General features: G+C 37.6%; 1 protein-coding gene across 1 annotated transcript; it reads left to right on the forward strand.

Moving 5' to 3' along the window:
* Positions 1-1,387: 1,387 nt before the first annotated feature.
* On the forward strand, positions 1,388-5,386 carry LOC131071658 (NPL4-like protein 1). Its single transcript, XM_058007583.2, has 2 exons — positions 1,388-2,494; positions 5,053-5,386. The coding sequence occupies exons 1-2, from the start codon at positions 1,514-1,516 to the stop codon at positions 5,311-5,313; spliced, it is 1,242 nt and encodes a 413-aa protein (XP_057863566.2). The 5' UTR covers positions 1,388-1,513; the 3' UTR covers positions 5,314-5,386.
* Positions 5,387-20,363: the final 14,977 nt, after the last annotated feature.

Raw genomic sequence — 20,363 nt, forward strand, 5'->3', positions numbered from 1 at the left:
ACGATGATTTATAATTTTATTTTTCAAAATTTTGGATTTCAATTTTTTTTTTTTTTTGTTTATCGGTAATTGGCCGAAGCCTGAATAGCTTTTGACTGAAGCTATGAACCAGTGGGGACATAGTAGGGGGCCCCATCCCCATTACATATCTTTGAATTATTATTATTATTATGTTTGATTAGATTGACCCCAAGACCTTCCCCATCCTATGGAAGGCCAAGAGTCACAACTTAGAATTCCACTTCAGATGTCCCTATTGGGAATTGAACTTGGGTCTCCACAGTGAGAACCCAGTGTTTTAACCAGTTAAGCTCAACCGCTTGGACTATAATGAAATTGATCGGTAATTGGTCGAAGCCTAAATAGCTTTTGACTGGAGCTATGAACCAGTGGGGACATAGTAGGGGCCCCCATCCCCATTACATATATTTGAATTATTATTATTATTATTATGTTTGATTAGATTGACCCCAAGACCTTCCCCATCCTATGGAAGGCCAAGAGTCACAACTTAGAATTCCACTTCAGATGTCCCTATTGGGAATTGAACTTGGGTCTCCACAGTGAGAACCCAGTGTTTTAACCAGTTAAGCTCAACCCCTTGAACAATTTTGGATTTCAAATATTACTTATAATCAACAATTATGTTTTTTCTTAAATAAATGTCATGAAATTGTTCTAGATGTAATAGTCTTTATTTTGAGATTAAACATACAAATTATTTATAAATAACATTAATAAAAAATATTATATATATTATTTGAAATAAATCATTTAACCAAATTATTATGATTCAAAAAATCTATTCCCTTCAAATAATCTAGAGACTAAACCTAATCGTGAACACACCTTTAAAGATTTACACATCACGAAGTAGAAGCTTATGAAATCAAAACTATTTTGTGGAGTAAGGGTATTATGAGAGAAGAAAATTATGCCAAATTTTAAAATAAAATCTGAATCTTGTAGAATAGAATAGGTTCCCTTACTTTTTTTTATATTAAATTCAAGCATGGATCTTTAGAGGACTAAAGTTTCCCTTCTTAAAATTTTCCTACCACATGTCATTCTATAATTTTTCCATAACTACCAATAATTTTTTATTTAAATATATATTATATAATTTAATCCTTAAAATATAGTGATCAGACCACTAATTTCATATTTTAAGCAAGCGTATTATTAAAATCCATAAGATACATGCAAATAAAAACTCCTAAAAATATTCTCAAAGATATCTAAAGCAGGGGAAGGCAAATTGTGGGAAGTTATTATTCGCTCCGTCATATATTCCCGTTAATTGACACAAAAAGCTTTTACCGTTGCGAAGCGGTACCTCGCTTCGTTTTCACGCCAAAACCGTTTATATAAGCACTCAAATAGAGGTCTGAAATTTTTGCTTATTAATTCAATTCAAGATATCACGTTCTCTGTTTTTCGGTATTCAGGCAAGCGAACTGAAAAAATATCTTTTTGTTGAAGGATCGCATTCTGTTTTCTGGGTGTTTAAAAGATGATGATCAGAGTAAGAAGCAGGGATGGATTGGAGAGAGTAAAAGTAGACAACCCAAATGCGACCGTAGGGGAATTGAAGTCTCTCATACAAACCCAACTGAATGTTCCTATCCATAACCAAACCCTATCAAAAAACCAGAACCTATTGCTGGCCAAGGGCAATGATATACAGAAATTTAATGATATGGCTGATCCAAGCAGCCCACTTGCTGTATTGGGTATTGGCCACGGTCAGATGGTTTACCTTGCTTATGAGGGACAGCGATCCGTCGCTGGCCCCCAGATAAAAATAAGTCCTGCGGGGAGCTTCGGTAAAAAGATGACCATGGATGATCTGATTGCGAAACAGATGAGAATTGAGCGACAAGAGAAACCCCATTGCCAGGCTGTATCGTTTGACAGAGATGCCGCCAATGCATTTCAGCAGTATGTGAATGAGAATTTGGCTTTTGCTATTAAAAGAGGGGGGTTTATGTATGGGAGCGTTAATGAAGAAGGTGGGGTTAATGTTGATTTTATCTACGAGCCCCCTCAGCAGGGGACTGAGGACAATTTGTTTCTGTTGAGGGATCCTGAGGAGGAGAAGCAAGTTGAGGCGATTGCTATTGGGTTAGGGTTGAGAAGAGTAGGGTTTATTTTTACTCAGACTATCAGTCAGGGTAAGAAAGATTATACTCTTTCCAATTCAGAGATTCGTCAGGCTGTGGAGGTGCATGCTGAGAGTGGGCTGAAGGAGTGGGTGACAGCGCTGGTGAAACTAGAGGTGAATGAGGATGGTGGTGCTGATGTCCACTTTGAGGCATTCCAGTTGAGTGATCAGTGTGTTAAACTTTTTAAGGACGGATGGTTTGCAGAGAATTGTGGGGATTTGGATCCTAAGATTACACGAATGACGAAGGATGTGGTGATTTTGGGGAAGGATACCAGGGATGTTGACAATGATTTCTTTCTGGTGCTGGTGAAGATTCTCGATCATCAGGTATGCCTCTGCTTTTCTCTTTTCTTGTGTGTGAATAGGTTCTGTGATACGATTCGATGCTCTTGGACATCCAGGTGCCAATAATTCATTTTCTGTGAATTCATCAAGATAAACTGAAATAGTGAAGCTGGTAATATAGTTTCAGTTATAGAAAATGGTAGAATCATTAAATCTTTTTACAGTGAATTTTTTTTAAGTCTCCGGAAAACTTCAAAGATCAGTTTTCTCTCAGCAGCGCTTACTTTTCCGTGTTCTGTCAATTTATATATCCTTAGAGTTTGGAACTGAGACTGTGGGCCTCTTTAGGGTGAGGTTATGAGCCGCCTTGTTGTGTGGTGAGTTAGACTCGCGGACTTCCAAATATGTCCCATCTTCAGTATTCCACAACTTCACTTACGCATTTCAATACTTAACTCACTTATGCATATGTCAATGCTCTACAATCTCTGTGACCCACAATCCACCTCATGTGATTTGCCCTCGGAGTTGTGGGTAGCCTTATTGCAGAGTGGGAGTTTGAACTTGGGTCACTCTTTTTAAAAATTCACCCCTTTACTATTATCTTGTATTCTTTTAAATCTAATTTATGATACAAGTTAAATAAGTTTCAAGAATTTGATCAATTTGAATTTTTTCTAATGTTAGTGTTTTCCATCGTTTCTTCCTTGTGATATTTGCCATACATGATTTTCAATATAGTGAAAATGCATAAGCTTCTATGCTTTAATGAGATCAGAACATTGATAAACTGTCTTGAAGTGCATGATAATGTTTTGTATTCCTCAGAATCACTCTATTTCAACTTCAGATTATGTGTATAAGATGTATATAGAAGCAGTAGTACCAATTTCATGCTAAAGACAATTGCTTTAAATTTTAGTTTTATCCTAGGAGATGTCTCCTTATTTCTAGTTTGCAAGTTGAATCTTTGGAAGAAATCCAAGCTCAATTACTCATGGAAAACATTAACCTATAACTTGTATCATGACAACTTGTAAACAAATACATAAGAACAGCAGCGTGGAAGTTAACGAAAGGTTGCAGAGTTTCTTCTTGAAAACTTATGATGCAAATTTCATTTTTATGTGAAACATTTGTAATACAAATTTTCAAATGGATTCGTTGGAGTTATAAGCAAGCTTACCTACTTAAATGTGTAAATTGAAGTAAACCTCATATATTGGGTCCCACAATTTCTGGCAATCAAATTCTTGGAGTTAACGATTTCAACAACTATTGATGCATTAGAGGAACAAATGGAACAAGGGGCCTTTCATCTTGACCTTATGAGGTGCACACTAATGCTAGATGAAGATGGATTCAACCTCCAAACTTCAAAGAACTTAGCAAACAGGCTCGGTGACTTTTACAAAAGCTCACTACCATAAAATACGCATTACTGTATCAGTCACTCTCAATTATTATCTGATTTAATGCAACGAGAATCTGCTGGCAAAAAGGATCTGATTTTATATAGTTTGTTGGAATGCCTGTTTTGTAGAGACATTTTAACCTGGTTTCATTTGTTAAATAAATGCAAATACAATATTACCATTTGTCTTTTGAATCTTAAAGCTTTGACCTGCAGGGGTAGCATAATAAGAAAGATAATGATTTTGCATAAGATAAGTTGGGATCGGTCTTTACGGTGTAGTGTTGTTGTGCAGATTTATGCTCTAATAATAGGTCTAGATTTTTCCAATTGACTAACCTTTCCATGAATATGGAGTGGAATATATTCTGCAGTTTCTTCTAAACTCTCCAATTGTTTGCAAGGGTTCATGGTAAAACCTCCCTGGATGCCCAGTTTCTAATTTATGGGCTTCAGATATTCATGCTTCTACTATGAAGAAGGCATCCAGTTACCAAAATATGCTGAGTTATTTTCTGCAACCAGTCCTCCTGACAAGCTATTTCTTGTCAAGCATGCCCTTCTTTACACTTTCGCAGAAATTAAATTCTTGATATTGGAGTTCTGGCAGGAATTAGTATTTGTATTAAGAGATTACGTCATCTTTTCACTTGCCTTATCTTGTTTAATGCCTTTCCTCATCGATAGTTATTGATTTTCATTCTTTATAGGAGCTGTAAATAGTAAATACATTATCATATAGTGGCTCATACATTTGCCTTGCCCAGTTTACTATCTTTCTGAGATATCTTTATATGCTGCTTGCCACTGAGTTAATATTATAACCCAGGCTGTTGAATAGATATTCTGTGCTGGTGGGACCTATTTTGGTTTCCAAGAAGATATAAGATTTGGTTTTGTTGTAAAATCTACCTTGCAAAAGGCTCTCATATGTGAGATTTACCTGCAATCTTCAATTCATTTTTCTGCCACAGAAGTGAAGATAGGTCCTCCGACAATTCGTTTTCTTTTTGGTTTTAAGAACAGTTTCCCAGCAGGAATGCTTGTGTTTCCTTGTCATGGTTTCTTGCTCAAAGTAATCTCTAAACGATTTTTATGCATTTTACTTCAGGAGAGTTGCTTGATATCAATGCTATTTTTCATTCTTTAGTTTCTCAATGGTAATCTAGCTTTCTATATTGTGCAGGGTCCCCTGTCATCACAATTTCCCATTGAGAACAGAACGTCTCCTGTTAATCTTAGGGCATTGAAGAATCATCTTGATAAGACAAAGAATCTTCTTTATGTTAAGCGTCTATCAAATTTTCACTTATTGCTTCTGCTAGCAAAATATCTTGATATAAATGCAGATGTTCCTCAGTTAGCAGCATGTGTTCAGGCACAGGCCCCAATACCTGAAGGATATCAAATCTTAATTGACTCTCTAGCAAGTAATAGTAGAGATTGAAGCTTGTATGGATAAACAAGTGGGTGCTTGTTAACCTCTCGTTTAAGTTAATTTCAAGAATTTGAGTTATTTACTTTGTCTCTTAGTAATCCAAGTTTTGATATTCCATTTAAAAATTTATTTCATAGTTTTGGAACTTAAAAAATATATTGATCAATGTTGTAGGTTAATTGAGAACTGAATTATATGCATATTATGAGGATAGAAGCATGGCTAGAGAAATATTATGAGCATAGAAGCATAGATGTAAAAATATCAGACTTAGATAGAAATGCAATGCTGCAGCGTTTTCTGTTTAGTCATCTTATTCACCTTTGTATTAAATCTTATTGGTGCCTTAAAAAACAATTACTTGGGTGAAATTGTGTATCCTGAATAGAAATCAGGAGGTTTAGGCACGAGCTGCTTGGCATTTCTTTGAGCCCTTCATAGAGCTGTCTTAAGTTCTTTAGCTGGCACTCATGATTTCCTAAGACTATATTCGAGGCATAACCTATAACCATTGGGAACATGTTGTTTTGTTTTGTATCCATTTGACCAGTCCTATTCGTTAATGTTTCCACTATGGTCTCTATGACATTTGTGTTCCTTGCATAGGTTAGTTAACCATTTATTTCCACATTCGATGTAAAAGTTTCCCCATTCCCTGATATTGACAGAGGTGTTCTTATGTTGGTTATAAAGATGCTTTTTAAACCATTGTTGAAGTAGATGTTTATTAAGTCTTAAGGCACCTTTCTGTTTTACAAAAATATTCATTTTTTATCGTCAAGATATCCTTATATTTGTTTGTAGAAGCATATGAATTTTAATAATGATATTTTCATGGCAAGCCCCCCGTGATTATGTTAGCTACCTACGTCTATTGCAAAACATTTGCTTATTTGCGTTTGATGTGTTTGGACATGAGGTGCTTTGTTCATAACAGCTGCTTCACTTCATGTATATTGTGATGATTGAATTTTTTCCATGTTCATATCACATGGAGAGATAATTCCTATTAATACCCCCTCATCTTGTATTTATTTAGCGGTTCAACATGAATAAAATTTAAACAAGCCCGTATTTTTTCCTCATAGAAAATGGAAAACAAAAGAACCCGTTGTTTCCAATTTATAATATTTGTGAGAGTAGCTTGCTCACCAAGCCAAACACCATGTATGAGAAACCCCTTGTGGAAGCCTTCCTTTCTGTTTACAAATTATGTAGAAAGGCATAGAGGATATCCATAATAGCTTAATTAGTCCCTTTTTAGCTAAAGAGGGTAGCAGTCATCTCTGGCTTAATTTAAGAGATCTGATTTCTTTTTAATCGGTAATCTGAGGGATCAATTTGGGGTCCTCACCTATCAAGCAAAAGAATTATATAAGTAGTTGCAAACAGAAGGTCTGCAACAACTATCAAGACTGCCCAGCCAAGGCATTTTGTTAATCGAGGATGTAATCTCGCAATGTTTTCATGATTGAAGTTTAAAAAGATATGGCCTATTTTTTCAACTCAAAACCAAGCCAAACACCAATCTATGGGAACACCCTTCAGAAGCCTTTCTCTCTTTATGAAACATGGAGATTCGCAGAGGCTTGCCGACACAATTCACTTATAGATAGAGGTCCCTAGTATCTATCAAATTGACACACAAAATAGCTTAATTAGTCCCCTTTTAGCCAAAGAGGGAAGAAGTTATCTTTGTCTTTAACATCTTTGAATAATCAATTTGAATTTAAAAGACTTTTTTTTTAATCGGCAGTTAGATGGATCAATTTGGAGTCGTTATCCCTAAATAAAAGAAACATAAAAACAAGTACCACCATCAAGTTATCCCAGCCAAAAAAGAAGGAACCAAGGAAAACACAATAAAAAGATCCTAATTCATATCACATGGAGAGATAATTCCTATTAATACCCAATCTTCTTCTTGCATTTATGTAACGGTTCAACATGAATATAATTTAAACATATCCATTTTTTCCTGTCAGAGAAATTGGAAAACAGAATTACCCATTCTTTCCAATTTATAACAGTTCTGAGAGTAGCTTGCTCACCAAGCCAAACACCAATCTATGAGAACCTCCTTGTGGAAGCCTTCCTTTCCGTTTACAATTTTTGTGTAGATAGGCATAAAGGATATCCAAAATATCTTAATTAGTCCCCTTTTAGCTAAAGAGGAAAGAAGTTATCTTTGTCTTTACTACATATTTGAATAATCAATATTAATTTAAAAGATGTGATTTCTTTTTAATTGGTAATCTGAGGGATCAATTTGGGGTTATCCCTCGTCAAGCAAAAGAAACATACAAACAAATAGTTACAAACATAAGACCGCCCAGCCAAGACATTTTGTTAACTGAGGTTGTAATTTTGCAATGTATGATTGAAGTTTAAAAAGACATCTTTGTCTTTACTACAGCTTTGAATAGTCCCCTTTTAGCGAATGAGGGAAGAAGTTATCTTTGTCTTTACTACATATTTGAATAATCAATTTTTATTTAAAAGATGTGATTTCTTTTTAATTGGTAATATGAGGCATCAATTTGGGGTTATCCCCCATCAAGCAAAGGAAACATATAAACAAATAGTTACAAATATAAGACCGCCCAGCCAAGACATTTTGTTAATTGAGGTTGTAATTTTGCAATGTATGATTGAAGTTTAAAAAGATATGGGCTATTTTTTAGTCAAAACCAAGCCAAATACCAATCTATGAGAGCTTCCTTCATAAGCCTTTCTTTCTTTATGAATCATGGAGATTAGCAGACAATAGAGGTCCCTAGTATCTATCAAATTGACACACAAACTAGCTTCACTAGTCCCCTTTTAGCCAAAGAGGGAATTGGTTATTTGTCTTTATACATTTTTTAATAATCAATAGCTAGATATCAACCCTAAGAGGAGTAGTAGATAGACCAAACAACAAACACCAACCTTAAACTCCTCATCTCACAAAACAAGCACAAGCCTCCTTAGAAGAGGCAACCAAAGATGGAGCTTATCTAAGTGGACATGAGATTTGTGATTTAGGGAGGCAACCAAAGATGGAGCTTATCTAAATGGACACGAGATTTATGATTTTGAGCTAGAAAAACCTTTTGAATTGATTGTTGCAAATAAGGAAAAGTGATCTTTGCCCACATTCACCAAACAATTTTAAATTAGCTTCTCAAAAGCCATTGAAAGATCTAATCATTTGAAAAAAGGATGCAATTGAAGGTATTTATTTGATGAGGGAATCTAGCTTTCATTTCTTTGTCTCTCCCTTTGCATAGCCTACCTTATAAGTTGAGAATCTCTTTCCATGATTATTTTAGAGATGCCAAGCTTTCAAACTATCTTTAAATCAACCACTAACACTTGGGCTTTGATTTTATTATTATTACTAATGGAAAAACAAAACAACCACCCTATTGTATGTTCCCGTTTCAATCTTGAATTACATGTCTAACTTAAATTGCTAGAAGCAAAACCATCCAAGTTCAACTTGAAGCCAAAGTCACTCTTTAGTAGGGACCAAAGTTTGGCCTTGAAAGGTCAACATATTTTCCTGTCTATCATCTTATCTCTTTTCCCGTTAACAAGGATAGATGCTCTAAGGATATCCAATTTCTCACGTTCTCTAAGTTATGGATGGATGATCCTAATAGAGTTAGAGAAGACTTGTCTAATAATATTTGGTTCAATCTTATTCTAATAGTGGTGCTAGAATAGGGATAATTTTTTGAGAATTCTTTCTTTCAACTCTTAACTAAAACCCTAGGGAAAAATGGCCAAAGAGGTTAATTTTATTAAGTCTTTAAGGCAATCCAAAAAGGAGTGGTCTTGCAATTCTTGGCATGATCTATGAGAAATGGAATTTTCCCGACTGGAACTACCATATCTTGCAAGAAAAAGTGCAATGCAATAGAAAGTGATCTATCGTTACATACTGCTTGCTACACAAGAAGCATAGTGAAGGTCTTTCAAAATCTCTCTTCTTAAAATTTGATTGAGAAAGAATCTTATTAAGCCCAACCAACAAAACAAAAGAACCTCACTTATGAAGTGCAAATTTGATCCCAACTACTAAGTTCAGCCACTTTGGCCACTTTAGCCATAAATTAAATCTTTCCACAACCTACCTCTAACCTACTTTTATTTTATAACTCGCAGAGCCATAAATATTTTAACACAAGGAGATTTCCTCGACCATTCATTTATAAAGAGAGCTCTATAAAAAGACTTGCTCTCCTCATTTGTAAAAGGTTAATAGTTAGTAGCTGAAGACATTAGATAACAAGTAGCTAGAGGTAAAGTAGGAGGGTTGATAATGAATACATGAATGAATTAGTTGATATTAGAGCTTATCAAGTAATATTATGAAGCAATCACCAACAAAGTTTGTACAAGAGAGGAAGGTGACTGTTGGATTATCAAGTGGATTCACAGAAGGAGTTGGAACCATAATGAGATTTCAAGTCAAATTTGATATATGGTAGATCTCTCTTATTCAAAAAATCCAAAAAACTAAAAAAATTGAAAATATAAAAAAAGTCAAAACATTAGAAAAATAAAAAAGGATTTCTCAATGGAGGATCAACCACAATTGCATGATTCACATGGTAAGGATGATCAATGAGCTGATATTCTCACAATTTGGTGGACTTTAAATGCACAACTACACCCACAAATCTTGTTAGAATTTGCATTGGAAATGTAGAATCCACGAGACTACCAAACACGATGAAATGCATTGCTTGACATTGTTGTCAAGGAATTAGCACTACAAGGAAAAAATTTCTTTTTTGGCGTGAATGACCAAATGTCTTCCAAACATTTCCCCCCAAATTTTATTATTCTAAACTTTTCACAAAATTTTAAATTCAAACTTAGAAATCTAAACTCTAAAAGTTTAGGAAAACTCATGATCTCATTAATCTATTTATTTTTATATTCCCAAGTCAAAGGCATTTATGGAATTAGGCATCTTCAGTATTCTAGAAAATAATGATCCATTCACAAGATTCATGGGGACGATATTAGGTCTTGATGGTGAACTACGCTTAGAAAGTATATTGCTACAATTGTGGTGTAGGATTCATGATGCACCTCACTTCGAGTTTACTTGCTCATTGTGCGAAATGTCTATCAACCAAGTTAGATACCAGATTGGATTGCCAACTTTATCCAATGACGAGTGTATCGTGGATAACGTTTGGAGTGCATACCTTGAAGTTGAGAAGTATAGAAGAACAAAAGAGAAGTCACAAGAGGACAGTGTAAGTATACCTGGTGATCCTGATGTTGAAGCTAAGGAAATGACAACAAGTGATGTTTATACTATTGATTTGGCAATCAAGGAAGATGAAATCCTTAATGAATACTTGCTTATGCTACAAAAGGAGATTCTTGAGAATGAATTGCAAGAAGTTTCAAGCGTTGTCCGAGAGGAAGAGAGACAATGATGCAGGAACATCCCCGGTCTATGAGCAATCTTGCATCAACCAAAAATATTTCCTTAGTTTTGTTCTTGTTCAGTTTCGGTAGTAGTTTTTTGTGTTTTCCTTCAGTGTGTTCTGGTAGCTGGTTCTTTTTCATTACGGATCAGATTTTCAGTTTCTAGGCTTGCTTTTGTTCATCATCCCAGATTCTTAGTTCATTTGGATTCTTTTCTAGAGAGTTATTCCTTCCAGAGTGTCTGTTCTTGGTTCTTGGAGCAGTTTTTGAGCTTAACGGGTAGTTGGCGATTTCTTCTCGTGTGAAGCGATTTCTTGGCTGGCGGATCTATTTGGTGCCTTGCTCGATGTTCTTGAGTCCTTGGCCGACCTTCCATTTGATCTGCGCTTCTTGGATGTTCTTTTCCAAAGGATTTTCCTTTCATTTTTGGGGCCGACCTATTTGCACGTTTCATTTTCCTTCTTGGTAAATGTAATCTTTTGTGGCTGACCTGGATGTGTTTCGAAGGGTATATATATTGTTCTATGTGATCCTTAGGAAGTAGTTCAAAGGTTATGAGTATCTAGATTTATGGAATTGTAATTTGAATGCCTCTTGGAGGTCTGGATGGATTGTAATATGGCATATAGTCTAAAACAAGGCATGTTAGCCTGCATGTAACCGGTTGATTATTAGATATTCTATGATGATAATATGATGATAATATGATGATGGGGATATCTTCTTTTGCATTTTATTCATGGTTTTTTTTTTTGATCGATAACATTATGTAATATATTGCTTAAAATAGAAAAGTTTTACATCCGAAGAGCAGATAAACTTCCTGCGACACTATGGAGACACGCCCCTACTACAAAAAGGAACCCGACAAGACTCCATCCCACCATGGCCAACAACCACAAAAAAGGCCACATACATACACAAAAACCACAAACTAGGCCCCGAACAACCCATAAAACCTAGCTACAAAACCACCCCAATGCCTCTTCTCTTGAAAAATTGGGGATACCCCTGCTGGGTCCTGCCTCCTGCGTCACGCTTCCTCCATCTGGCACCGTTCCTGGCCTGCTACCACATAGAGACCCTCGCTCCACCACCTTCGCCATTTTCTTTGGGATTTGATGTCGAATCAATGGCCTCCCATCCACATCCAAAGGGGCCTCAGACCAAATGGGAGTCACCTTCCCACGGATCCTCACTAGCTCGGTCGGTCCCAATTTGTGCACAAAAACCACAATCTCATCCCAAGCTTTCCTTGCATCCTCCCCCTGCAATTCTATCGGTCGGGAAGCCGACTAGATGACAAAAGGCTGCAGCACCCCAACATCCACTCCAATCCTCCTCCGTGGGCCTTCCACCGGCTTCAACCCCTCGCCAATGACAACTCGGGCCACCACATCCTGCAAACCGCCCGCCCATTTGGGTCTTAACACCAGGGAGGTAATCCGTTGCACTTCCTCCACCGACTTTCCCACCTGCAAGGCCAAGGCAGCAAAAAGCGACGAAATGTCAAGGTTGGTTCTCGGTCGTCAATCAAGCATCAGGAATTCCTCTCCAAACATCAACCTCACTGCACTCCAGAAATCCTCTCCATCCACTTTGAAGACGTTCGTCAGCCTAATCCTCAAGATCAACCCACGAAACGCAGGCAATTGCCCATCTGACAACTAAGAAAAATTTGCTTCCATTCTTTCACGCTACTGCATATAAGAAACCCTGAATACACCTCCTACCACCATTCAGCCACCACAAAACGCCAGGAATTGAAACTCAAAGGCTTTTAAAAGCCACCTCCATCACATGTCATGATTATTCCACATGCCTCACAAAAAACTAAGCATCATCGCCAGTCACTCACACCGATCGCCTCCATCATCATCCATCACCGCAAGGCCACTTGCAGTAGCATCATGAATCACACACCACGAGGATCTTTAATACCCACAGGACCATGACAATAAATGGTCACTTCAAATCGAGCTCGAGTTCAGTTTTCTATGATAAGCCATCTAACCAAATTCAAAATCAAGAGGGCTAAAATTTCTAAAGTCCTCGAACAAACTAAACTTATTTTCCAAGGAGCCATTCACTCCCACATTTGAAAGTTTGTTAGCTTCCAAGTTTGCTTCCCGGAGGACATGAGTCACCTTAAAATCTTCAAAACCGCTCAACAGAAGTTGCATTCTTCGAACCTGCTTGTTTAAATGCCACGCCTCCATTCGACCTCGAGCTATCCCATTCACCACAACCTGAGAGTCTCCTTCCAAATGAAGTTTCTTTACTCCTAGTTTCCCAGCCATTAGGATAGATTCTAACGCTGCTTGACACTCAGCAACGTTGTTCGACCCATCCACCAATCTCTTAGCACCAATGGCCAGAGTATTGCCCCGATCGTCAATCATCCCAACACCAGACACCCTTGGGTTGCCCCTTAAAGTGCCATCAAAATTAATCTTAATCCACCCCTTTTCAGGCGGAGTCCACTCAGGGATTGATAGACCCTGACTCTGAAGATTAGCCCTCAGAAGCCCATTAACAGGCCTTATTCATGGTTTGTTATTGCTTCCGTTGTGTTACTCTTTCTACATGATCTAGTCAGTTCTGTTTGAGGACCCATCGGATTATGGTTGCACCAAGTGGTATCAGAGCTGGTTGCGAACCTTGATGCATTCCTTTCGGTGAACAGATCGCCGAATGGAGGCAGGTTGCGAGTGTGTTCGATAGATTGTCAAGTGTGAGGGAATCGAAACCGGTAGTCAAATCGTCGAGTTGAGGCAGTTGCACCAGAGCCAAGGAGGAGATGCCGCCAAGAAGGATGAACCCCCTGAGGGTAGAGCAGATGATGAAAGATTTCAAGAATGAGATGAGGAATGAGATCCGAAATGCATTGGTTGGTTTGTGGAGGAATCTGGAGTTTGAGGATGAGTATGAAGAGGCTGGAGAAGAGCTTGAGGTCGAGGAGGTTGAAGGACCAGAAGATGAAAGAGAGGAAAGATTTCTGAGAGCGGTGACACAAGTGAGTAAAGTTCAAAAATTGGAGGTTTCGAACTTTTTTGGGACACTGAATTTGGAAGATTTGATTGATTGGATTAGAGAGTTTGAGGACTACTTTGAGTTTGAGTATATTAAGGACCTGCAGAGAGTCTAGTTGGCACAAACTAAGTTGAAAGGGCATGTTTCTTTGTGGTGGAAGGAGTTGTAGAGAGATAGAGTTGAAAATGGTGAAATGAAGATCACCCGGTGGAGGCATATGGTAGCAAGATTCAAGGCTAAGTTCATTCCGAGAGACTATGAGTTGGAGTTGTTCAAGAAGTTGCAGAACTTGAAGTAGAGGAGCATGAGTGTGAAGGAGTATACTGAGGAATTCTACAAGGTAATGATCAGATTTGGACATAGAGAGAACGTGGCTAGGTACATAAATGGACTTGCATTTAACATTCAGGATGAGATGAGCATGCTGAAGATTTTGACAGTTGAAGAGGCTTATCGATATGCTTTGAAGGTTGAGGAGAAAGTGAAAAGAAGACATCATAATAACCATAGAGGAAGGGAGAGATATAAAGGGCAGATGAGTGGTAATATAGAGAAGAAGAATTTTGAGGAGGAATCAAAACCTAAGTGGAATAAAGAAGCGGATCAGAAGACACAGAGAAAAGGTAGTGGTAGTGGTAGTGGTAGTAGAGAATTCTTGGACAGATGTTTCAAGTGTGGAGAAACCGAACATAGATATTTTGAGTGCAAGCAAGGGGTGGCAAGGAACTATGTGGCAAATGAGGATCAAGAAGTTAGAGTTACCGGTGAGAATGTGTTGGAACCGGAGTAGGGAGAATCCCTTATGTTCAGAAGAGTCTTGATGGAGCAGAGCAGTGATACCAGACCTACTCAGAGGGAGAATCTTTTTTGGACTGTATGTAAATCTGGTGGTAAGTGTTGTAAAGTTATTGTGGATAGTGGAAGTATTGATAATTTGGTATATGAGGAGATGGTAGAGAAGCTTGGATTGAAGAGGTTTAAGCACCCTTGTCCTTACAAGGTAAGTTTGTTACAAGATGATCAGAAGTTAGAAGTAAAAGAGCAGTGTTTGGTGAATTTTAATATAGGACCTTTTAGGGATGAGGTCTTATGTAATGTTTTGTCTATGAGTGCTTGTCATGTTTTCTTGGGGAGACCTTGGCAGTTTGATAGAGGAGCTATCGATGACTGTAGAAGAAACCTAATCACTATTGAGAAGAATGGGCAGAAGTTCACATTGGATTCCTTGAGGGAAAAAGAGAAGGAAGTGAGGAATTTGAGCCTCAAGAGAGGTTGCAGTGCTAAGAAACCGGTTGTAGAGATGATACCGAAGGGAGGTAAGGATTTGTCGAAGTGTCTGATAGATAGTAAGAAGGAACCAGATGGCAGCAAGGTTATGATGGCGAACCAGATGAAGTCTTGTGGCATAAATAAATCAGAGATGTAGAAGAAAGAGAGTATTAGTCAAAGACAGTGTGCAGGTCTGAAGCAAGGAAATAGAAGTAAGAAGAATCAGGAGTTAAAGAATCCAGTTTGAGGTTTCGAAGGAGGTAAGGAGGAGGTTTGCAAATAAAGAAGATGTTTGGATAAAAAATGAGCATGGGATCTATATCTCGAATCCTTTTCGATGTTCATGAGTTGCCTCTCATGGAACATGTCTTTCTACCTAGGGTGTTTGATGCAGGAGAATCCCCAGTCTATGAGCAATCTTGCATCAACCAAAAATATTTCCTTAGTTTTGTTCTTGTTTAGTCCCGATAGCAGTTTTCTATGTTTTCCTTCGGTGTGTTCTAGTAGCTGGTTCTTTTTCATTGTGGATAAGATTTTTAGTTTCCAGGCTTGCTTTTGTTCATCATCCCAGATTCTCAGATCATTTGGATTCTTTTCCGAAGAGCTATTCCTTCTGGAGTGTTTGTTCTTGGTTCCTGAAGCAGTTTTTAAGCTTAATGGCTAGTTGGTGATTTCTTCTTGTGCGGAGCAATTTATTGGTTGGCAGATCTATTTGGTGCCTTGCTCGATGTTTTTGAGTCCTTGGCCGACCTTCCATTTGATTTGCGCTTCTTGTATGTTCTTTTCTGGAGGATTTTCCTTTCATTCTTGGGGCCGACCTATTTGAACGTTTCATTTTCCTTCTTGGTAAATGTAATCTTTTGTGGCCGACCCAGATGTGTTCTGAAGGGTATATATATTGTTTTATGTGATCCTTAGGAAGTAGTTTGAAGGTTATGAGTATCTAGATTTCTGGAATTGTAATTTGAATGCCTCTTGGAGGTTCGAATGGATTGTAATCTGGCATATAGTCTAAAACAGGGCATGTTAGCCTGCATGTAACCGATTGATAACCGAATGCTCTATGATGATAATATGATGATGCGGATATCCTCTTTTTCATTTTATTCATGTTTTGTTATTGCTTCCATTGTGTTAATCTTGTTGCACGATCTGGTTTGTTCTCTTTGAGGACCCACCGGACCATGGTTGCATCAAACAAATGGACATGTTGAATGAAGAACTATGAGTTATCAACAGTGAGTCCAAGTATGAAGAGAAATTTGAGTCAACATTGAAAGATATCATCACCAGAATTCTATTAAAAGGGGCATTGAATGATCTCATGGAAGAAGTACAAGAGGAGTCATCGCCAAAATTGTTCCAAGAGAAACGAATTGTTGTGAGTGGCATGAATCAACTTTGACCTCCTGATGCATTACCGAATGAGTTGCAAGTTGATAGCACTATCAAAATCGATGATCAATGTGTTGCAGCGAGTGATAGATTCGCATACCTTGCACCTAAGGAAGAAGGCATTGGAGTGGAAGTTAAAAAAGCAATCGAAAATGCTCAAGCCAGCAAGATGGTAGCAAGTGAAGATCAATGCTTGGTGACATCAAGGCATGAAGTGCTACAAACCATGGACGCTTGTGAAGATCATCAAGAAATTGAGCAGAAAAACATAATAGAAAGCTTAAGTCACTTGGAGGGTCATCATGATTCATTATCATGCGATTCCAAGAACAAGCAATTGAGTTTTATATTATTCAAGAGGATGACATCCTTGGTGAGAATTCATCCTTGCTAGAAGAAGAAGAGTCATATGAGAAGCTTCAAGCCATCTTAAAGGAACTTTTAAGCATCCTTGAAGATGAACAAATGGAGCTAGAGAGTGAAGGTCACTTTGAGGAGGTTCTACCATCAATGCCACCATTTTAGCAACCACTAGAGGAAATTTTGAAGATCAATCACTTAAGGAGACTCATTTTTGAAGATAGTGAACTTGTTGTCACCATGAAAGTGAATAGTGAATAATAATTTGAGGTTGCACTAAGTCTATTCCTAAGGATTCAAGAAGAACCAACAAGTGAGAATTTGCATGTCAAGGATGCAAGTGGAATCATACACCATTTATGGCGACCACCTGAGGTTGCCGCGGATCCTTTTGCATACCAAGCAATGGTGGAGAGCACACGGGAGTTTCTATTTGAGCGTGAAAGACGCCAAGTTGTCTCTTTCCCTGCTCTTAGTTTTGAAAGTTATTATGATTTTGATTTTATGGGGGGTTTTGGGAAAACAACTTGCATTTGGATTGATCACGGAATCGACGAGTTGCCCCAATTGCTTATATTACATGAAGTGTTGATTGAGTTTGAGAAATGCATTGTGAGACCTTGCTTCTCGAAGTATGAGGGTGAGTTCGCCTATTTTGAACCATTATTGTCACCATGCTTTTGTTACACAATTTGAGAAATCATGTAAAGTCAAGTACATGTGTCACTTCTTTGAGTCTTGTCCCGTCTAGGATTCTTGTATATATAGTTTGTCTTAGGGTAGGTTTCCCTTTCTTGTGTTTTAGTTTAGATGCTTATGTTGAGCTAGATTGTTAATTTTCCTTGAGTCAGTTGACTTGAGATTCCCTAGCAGCTCAAGTAGTTTAGTTTGCATTCTTTAGCATTAGTTGGTTTGCTTGGTTTAGGTGTCCTAAATGGGAGCCTTCATTTGTGAGAAAGACATTTGTGATGTTTTCACATATGCTGGCACAATTTGGATTTCATATTCGGTCCATTTCCTAGATATCTATTCATGAAGTGCTTTAGAATCCAAGGTTGTTCCTCTCCAACTTTATCATTTGGTTAGGGCTTGTACTTGACTCGGAAGGGAATCACTTATTTTCTTGATATCGACATCTTTCAATTACTATATTTTTACGCATTTAACGAATTGCTCTAAGTTATTGTCGTTTCTTAGGTGAAGTCATGGCGAGTGAAAAATCTTAAATCTCGCTTCAATACCATTATAATTCTCAAACCCATGCAAGCTTCATTGCTTACAAGTCAAAGTGTGGAAAATATGTGAAAAGAAAGGTAGCATCAAAAGAAAAAAAATTGAGAAAGAAAAGAGAAAATCCAAAGAAGAAAAAATGAATGAAAAAAATTATCAAAATACTTGGTTTTGGGTGTGCAGGCATCTCTGCAGGTACTAAAGGAAAAATTATCAGAAGTAGAGCAATATCCGTGAAATTACAATGATAAATTATCAGAAGTAGAGCAATATCCGTGAAATTACAATGATAAATTATCAGAAGTAGAGCAATATCCGTGAAATTACAATGATAACATCATCAAGGCTATGGACACTTGCGAGTAGTGAGGCTCTATCCAAGATGATTTTGGAGTCAGGATAACTCACATAGCTAGTCACAAAGGATTCTAAGGGTTACAATGTTTGTATGAGTCGAAATGAATACACTTGCAAACACATGGGTAATCAAAGACTAAGTGCCTTGATCTAGTCTGGGATTCTTTTTCCTTTTTAAATATGTTTCCTAGTCTCTTGATAGGTTGGGTTGAATTGTCCAAAGGTTCTAGGTATGGATTGGGTCTTTATTTTTGAAATGTTCAAGAATATTTATTTGGGGTGGTGCTAGATTTTGCGACATTTTCACACATCACCCCATTGCAAATGGGGAGCCCCACTTTTTTTCTCATAGGTTAATTCTTTTGCTTAGTTTTATTAGTTTGGAAATAATTTTGGTATCTTTAATCTCTTCCTTACAAGGGGATGCAATTCCCTTGTCATTAGGATGTGATCAAGTCAGGAAGTCTAGCAGCAGTCAAGTCCCACTCTAGACTCATTTGGAGTCTTCTTAGCTTTAGGTGCTCAAGTGATAGGTGAGAGTCGAGGTAGTCATTTGGTGATGATTCACAATGCAACCTTTAGGTCAAGTCAAGGTGAGTCTTATGTGTGATGAGGAGTCAAGTTAGTGGACACCCTTAGGTTAGCATGTAGAAGCGAGGATCAATCAAGAGGTGATGATCAATTAGCTAAGATGAAGTGCTTGATTAAGATGACTCAATGTCTAAGTAGTGATGAAGAGAAAGAAAACACAAAGTCAATCTTGTAACAATACTATCTTTCACTTGGTGAAGTCGATGGACTTGAGAGATGAAAACGACTTTTGTCCACTACCTCATGAAATCCACACCCATGCAAAATCAATGCCTAGACACAATCCACAACTTGGTGACCTTGAGGTGATGTTGAGAAAAAGGTTGCACTAAATTGAATTTAACCTTATAATCCTCCAAGTTTGCAAGCAAGGGTCTTTGATGATCAACTTGAGCAAGGAATGACAAAATCAAATTGAAGTGGAAGTCATTGGATTTGTCCATGAGTCACCAAAATCCATGACTCATGAAAATCCACGACCTTGCTAAAAATCCAATACCCAGTGATGATGACTCCAACTAGTCTTTGAGTGCAAGAAATTCACAACTGGGAGTCGTTGAAGGTGTTGATCGAGTAAGTTGCATCATCCTTAAGTGTTGATGAACAATCTTGAGCTAGGTAAAGTGAAACGAAGATCAAGTTGAGGTGGAGGTCACACTTGGAATGTTTATCCTAGACTTGCTCAAATCCATGACCTAAGAGGTGTGGTGATGACTTTTGTCCTTTAGTTGCCAAAATCCGCAAACTAAGGAAATCCAAGGCTTAAAGATATTTGAAGGCAATAATGAATGAGAGTGATGTTGACTCAGTGTCTTGATGGGTGTTAATGAAAATGCCTTGGAATGAATTGGATGAAGAAATCTTGATGTTGAAGGTGAATGATGAAGATCAGTCCATGACTTGCTAAAATCCATACCTCAAGCATGAAAATGGCAAGGTTGATCCATGAAGTGAAGAAGAAACGAAGAACTCATTCAATCCTTGACTTGGAGAATGAAGATCAACAACATGATGGTGGTGTTGAATGGACTGGAATATTGAGAGGGGGGGTGAATTAGTATTCCCACACTTCTAAAACTTTTACTTCTATATCAGTCTCGTCAATTGATCTCATCAACATGAAACAAGAAAAACAAGTAACACAACCACAAATTGAACACTAGATTTTATGCGTGGAAAACCCAAATGGAAAAAACCATAGAGGGTTAACTCTCAAGATAATATAAATAGTTATATGGTGTTTACAAAAGGGTGACTCACCGTCGGATGGCTCATTGCCATATTACAAAGCAGCTCATTGTCGGAATGCTCACTGCAATAGAAAGTAAATGAACTAAGAAAAACTGCATCTCTTAATGCATGGGGTTAGTTCCAAGTTAAACTCAGAT

The sequence above is a fragment of the Cryptomeria japonica genome, chromosome 9 (genome assembly GCF_030272615.1).
Source record: "Cryptomeria japonica chromosome 9, Sugi_1.0, whole genome shotgun sequence".
In the NCBI taxonomy this organism is placed as follows: Eukaryota; Viridiplantae; Streptophyta; class Pinopsida; order Cupressales; family Cupressaceae; genus Cryptomeria; species Cryptomeria japonica.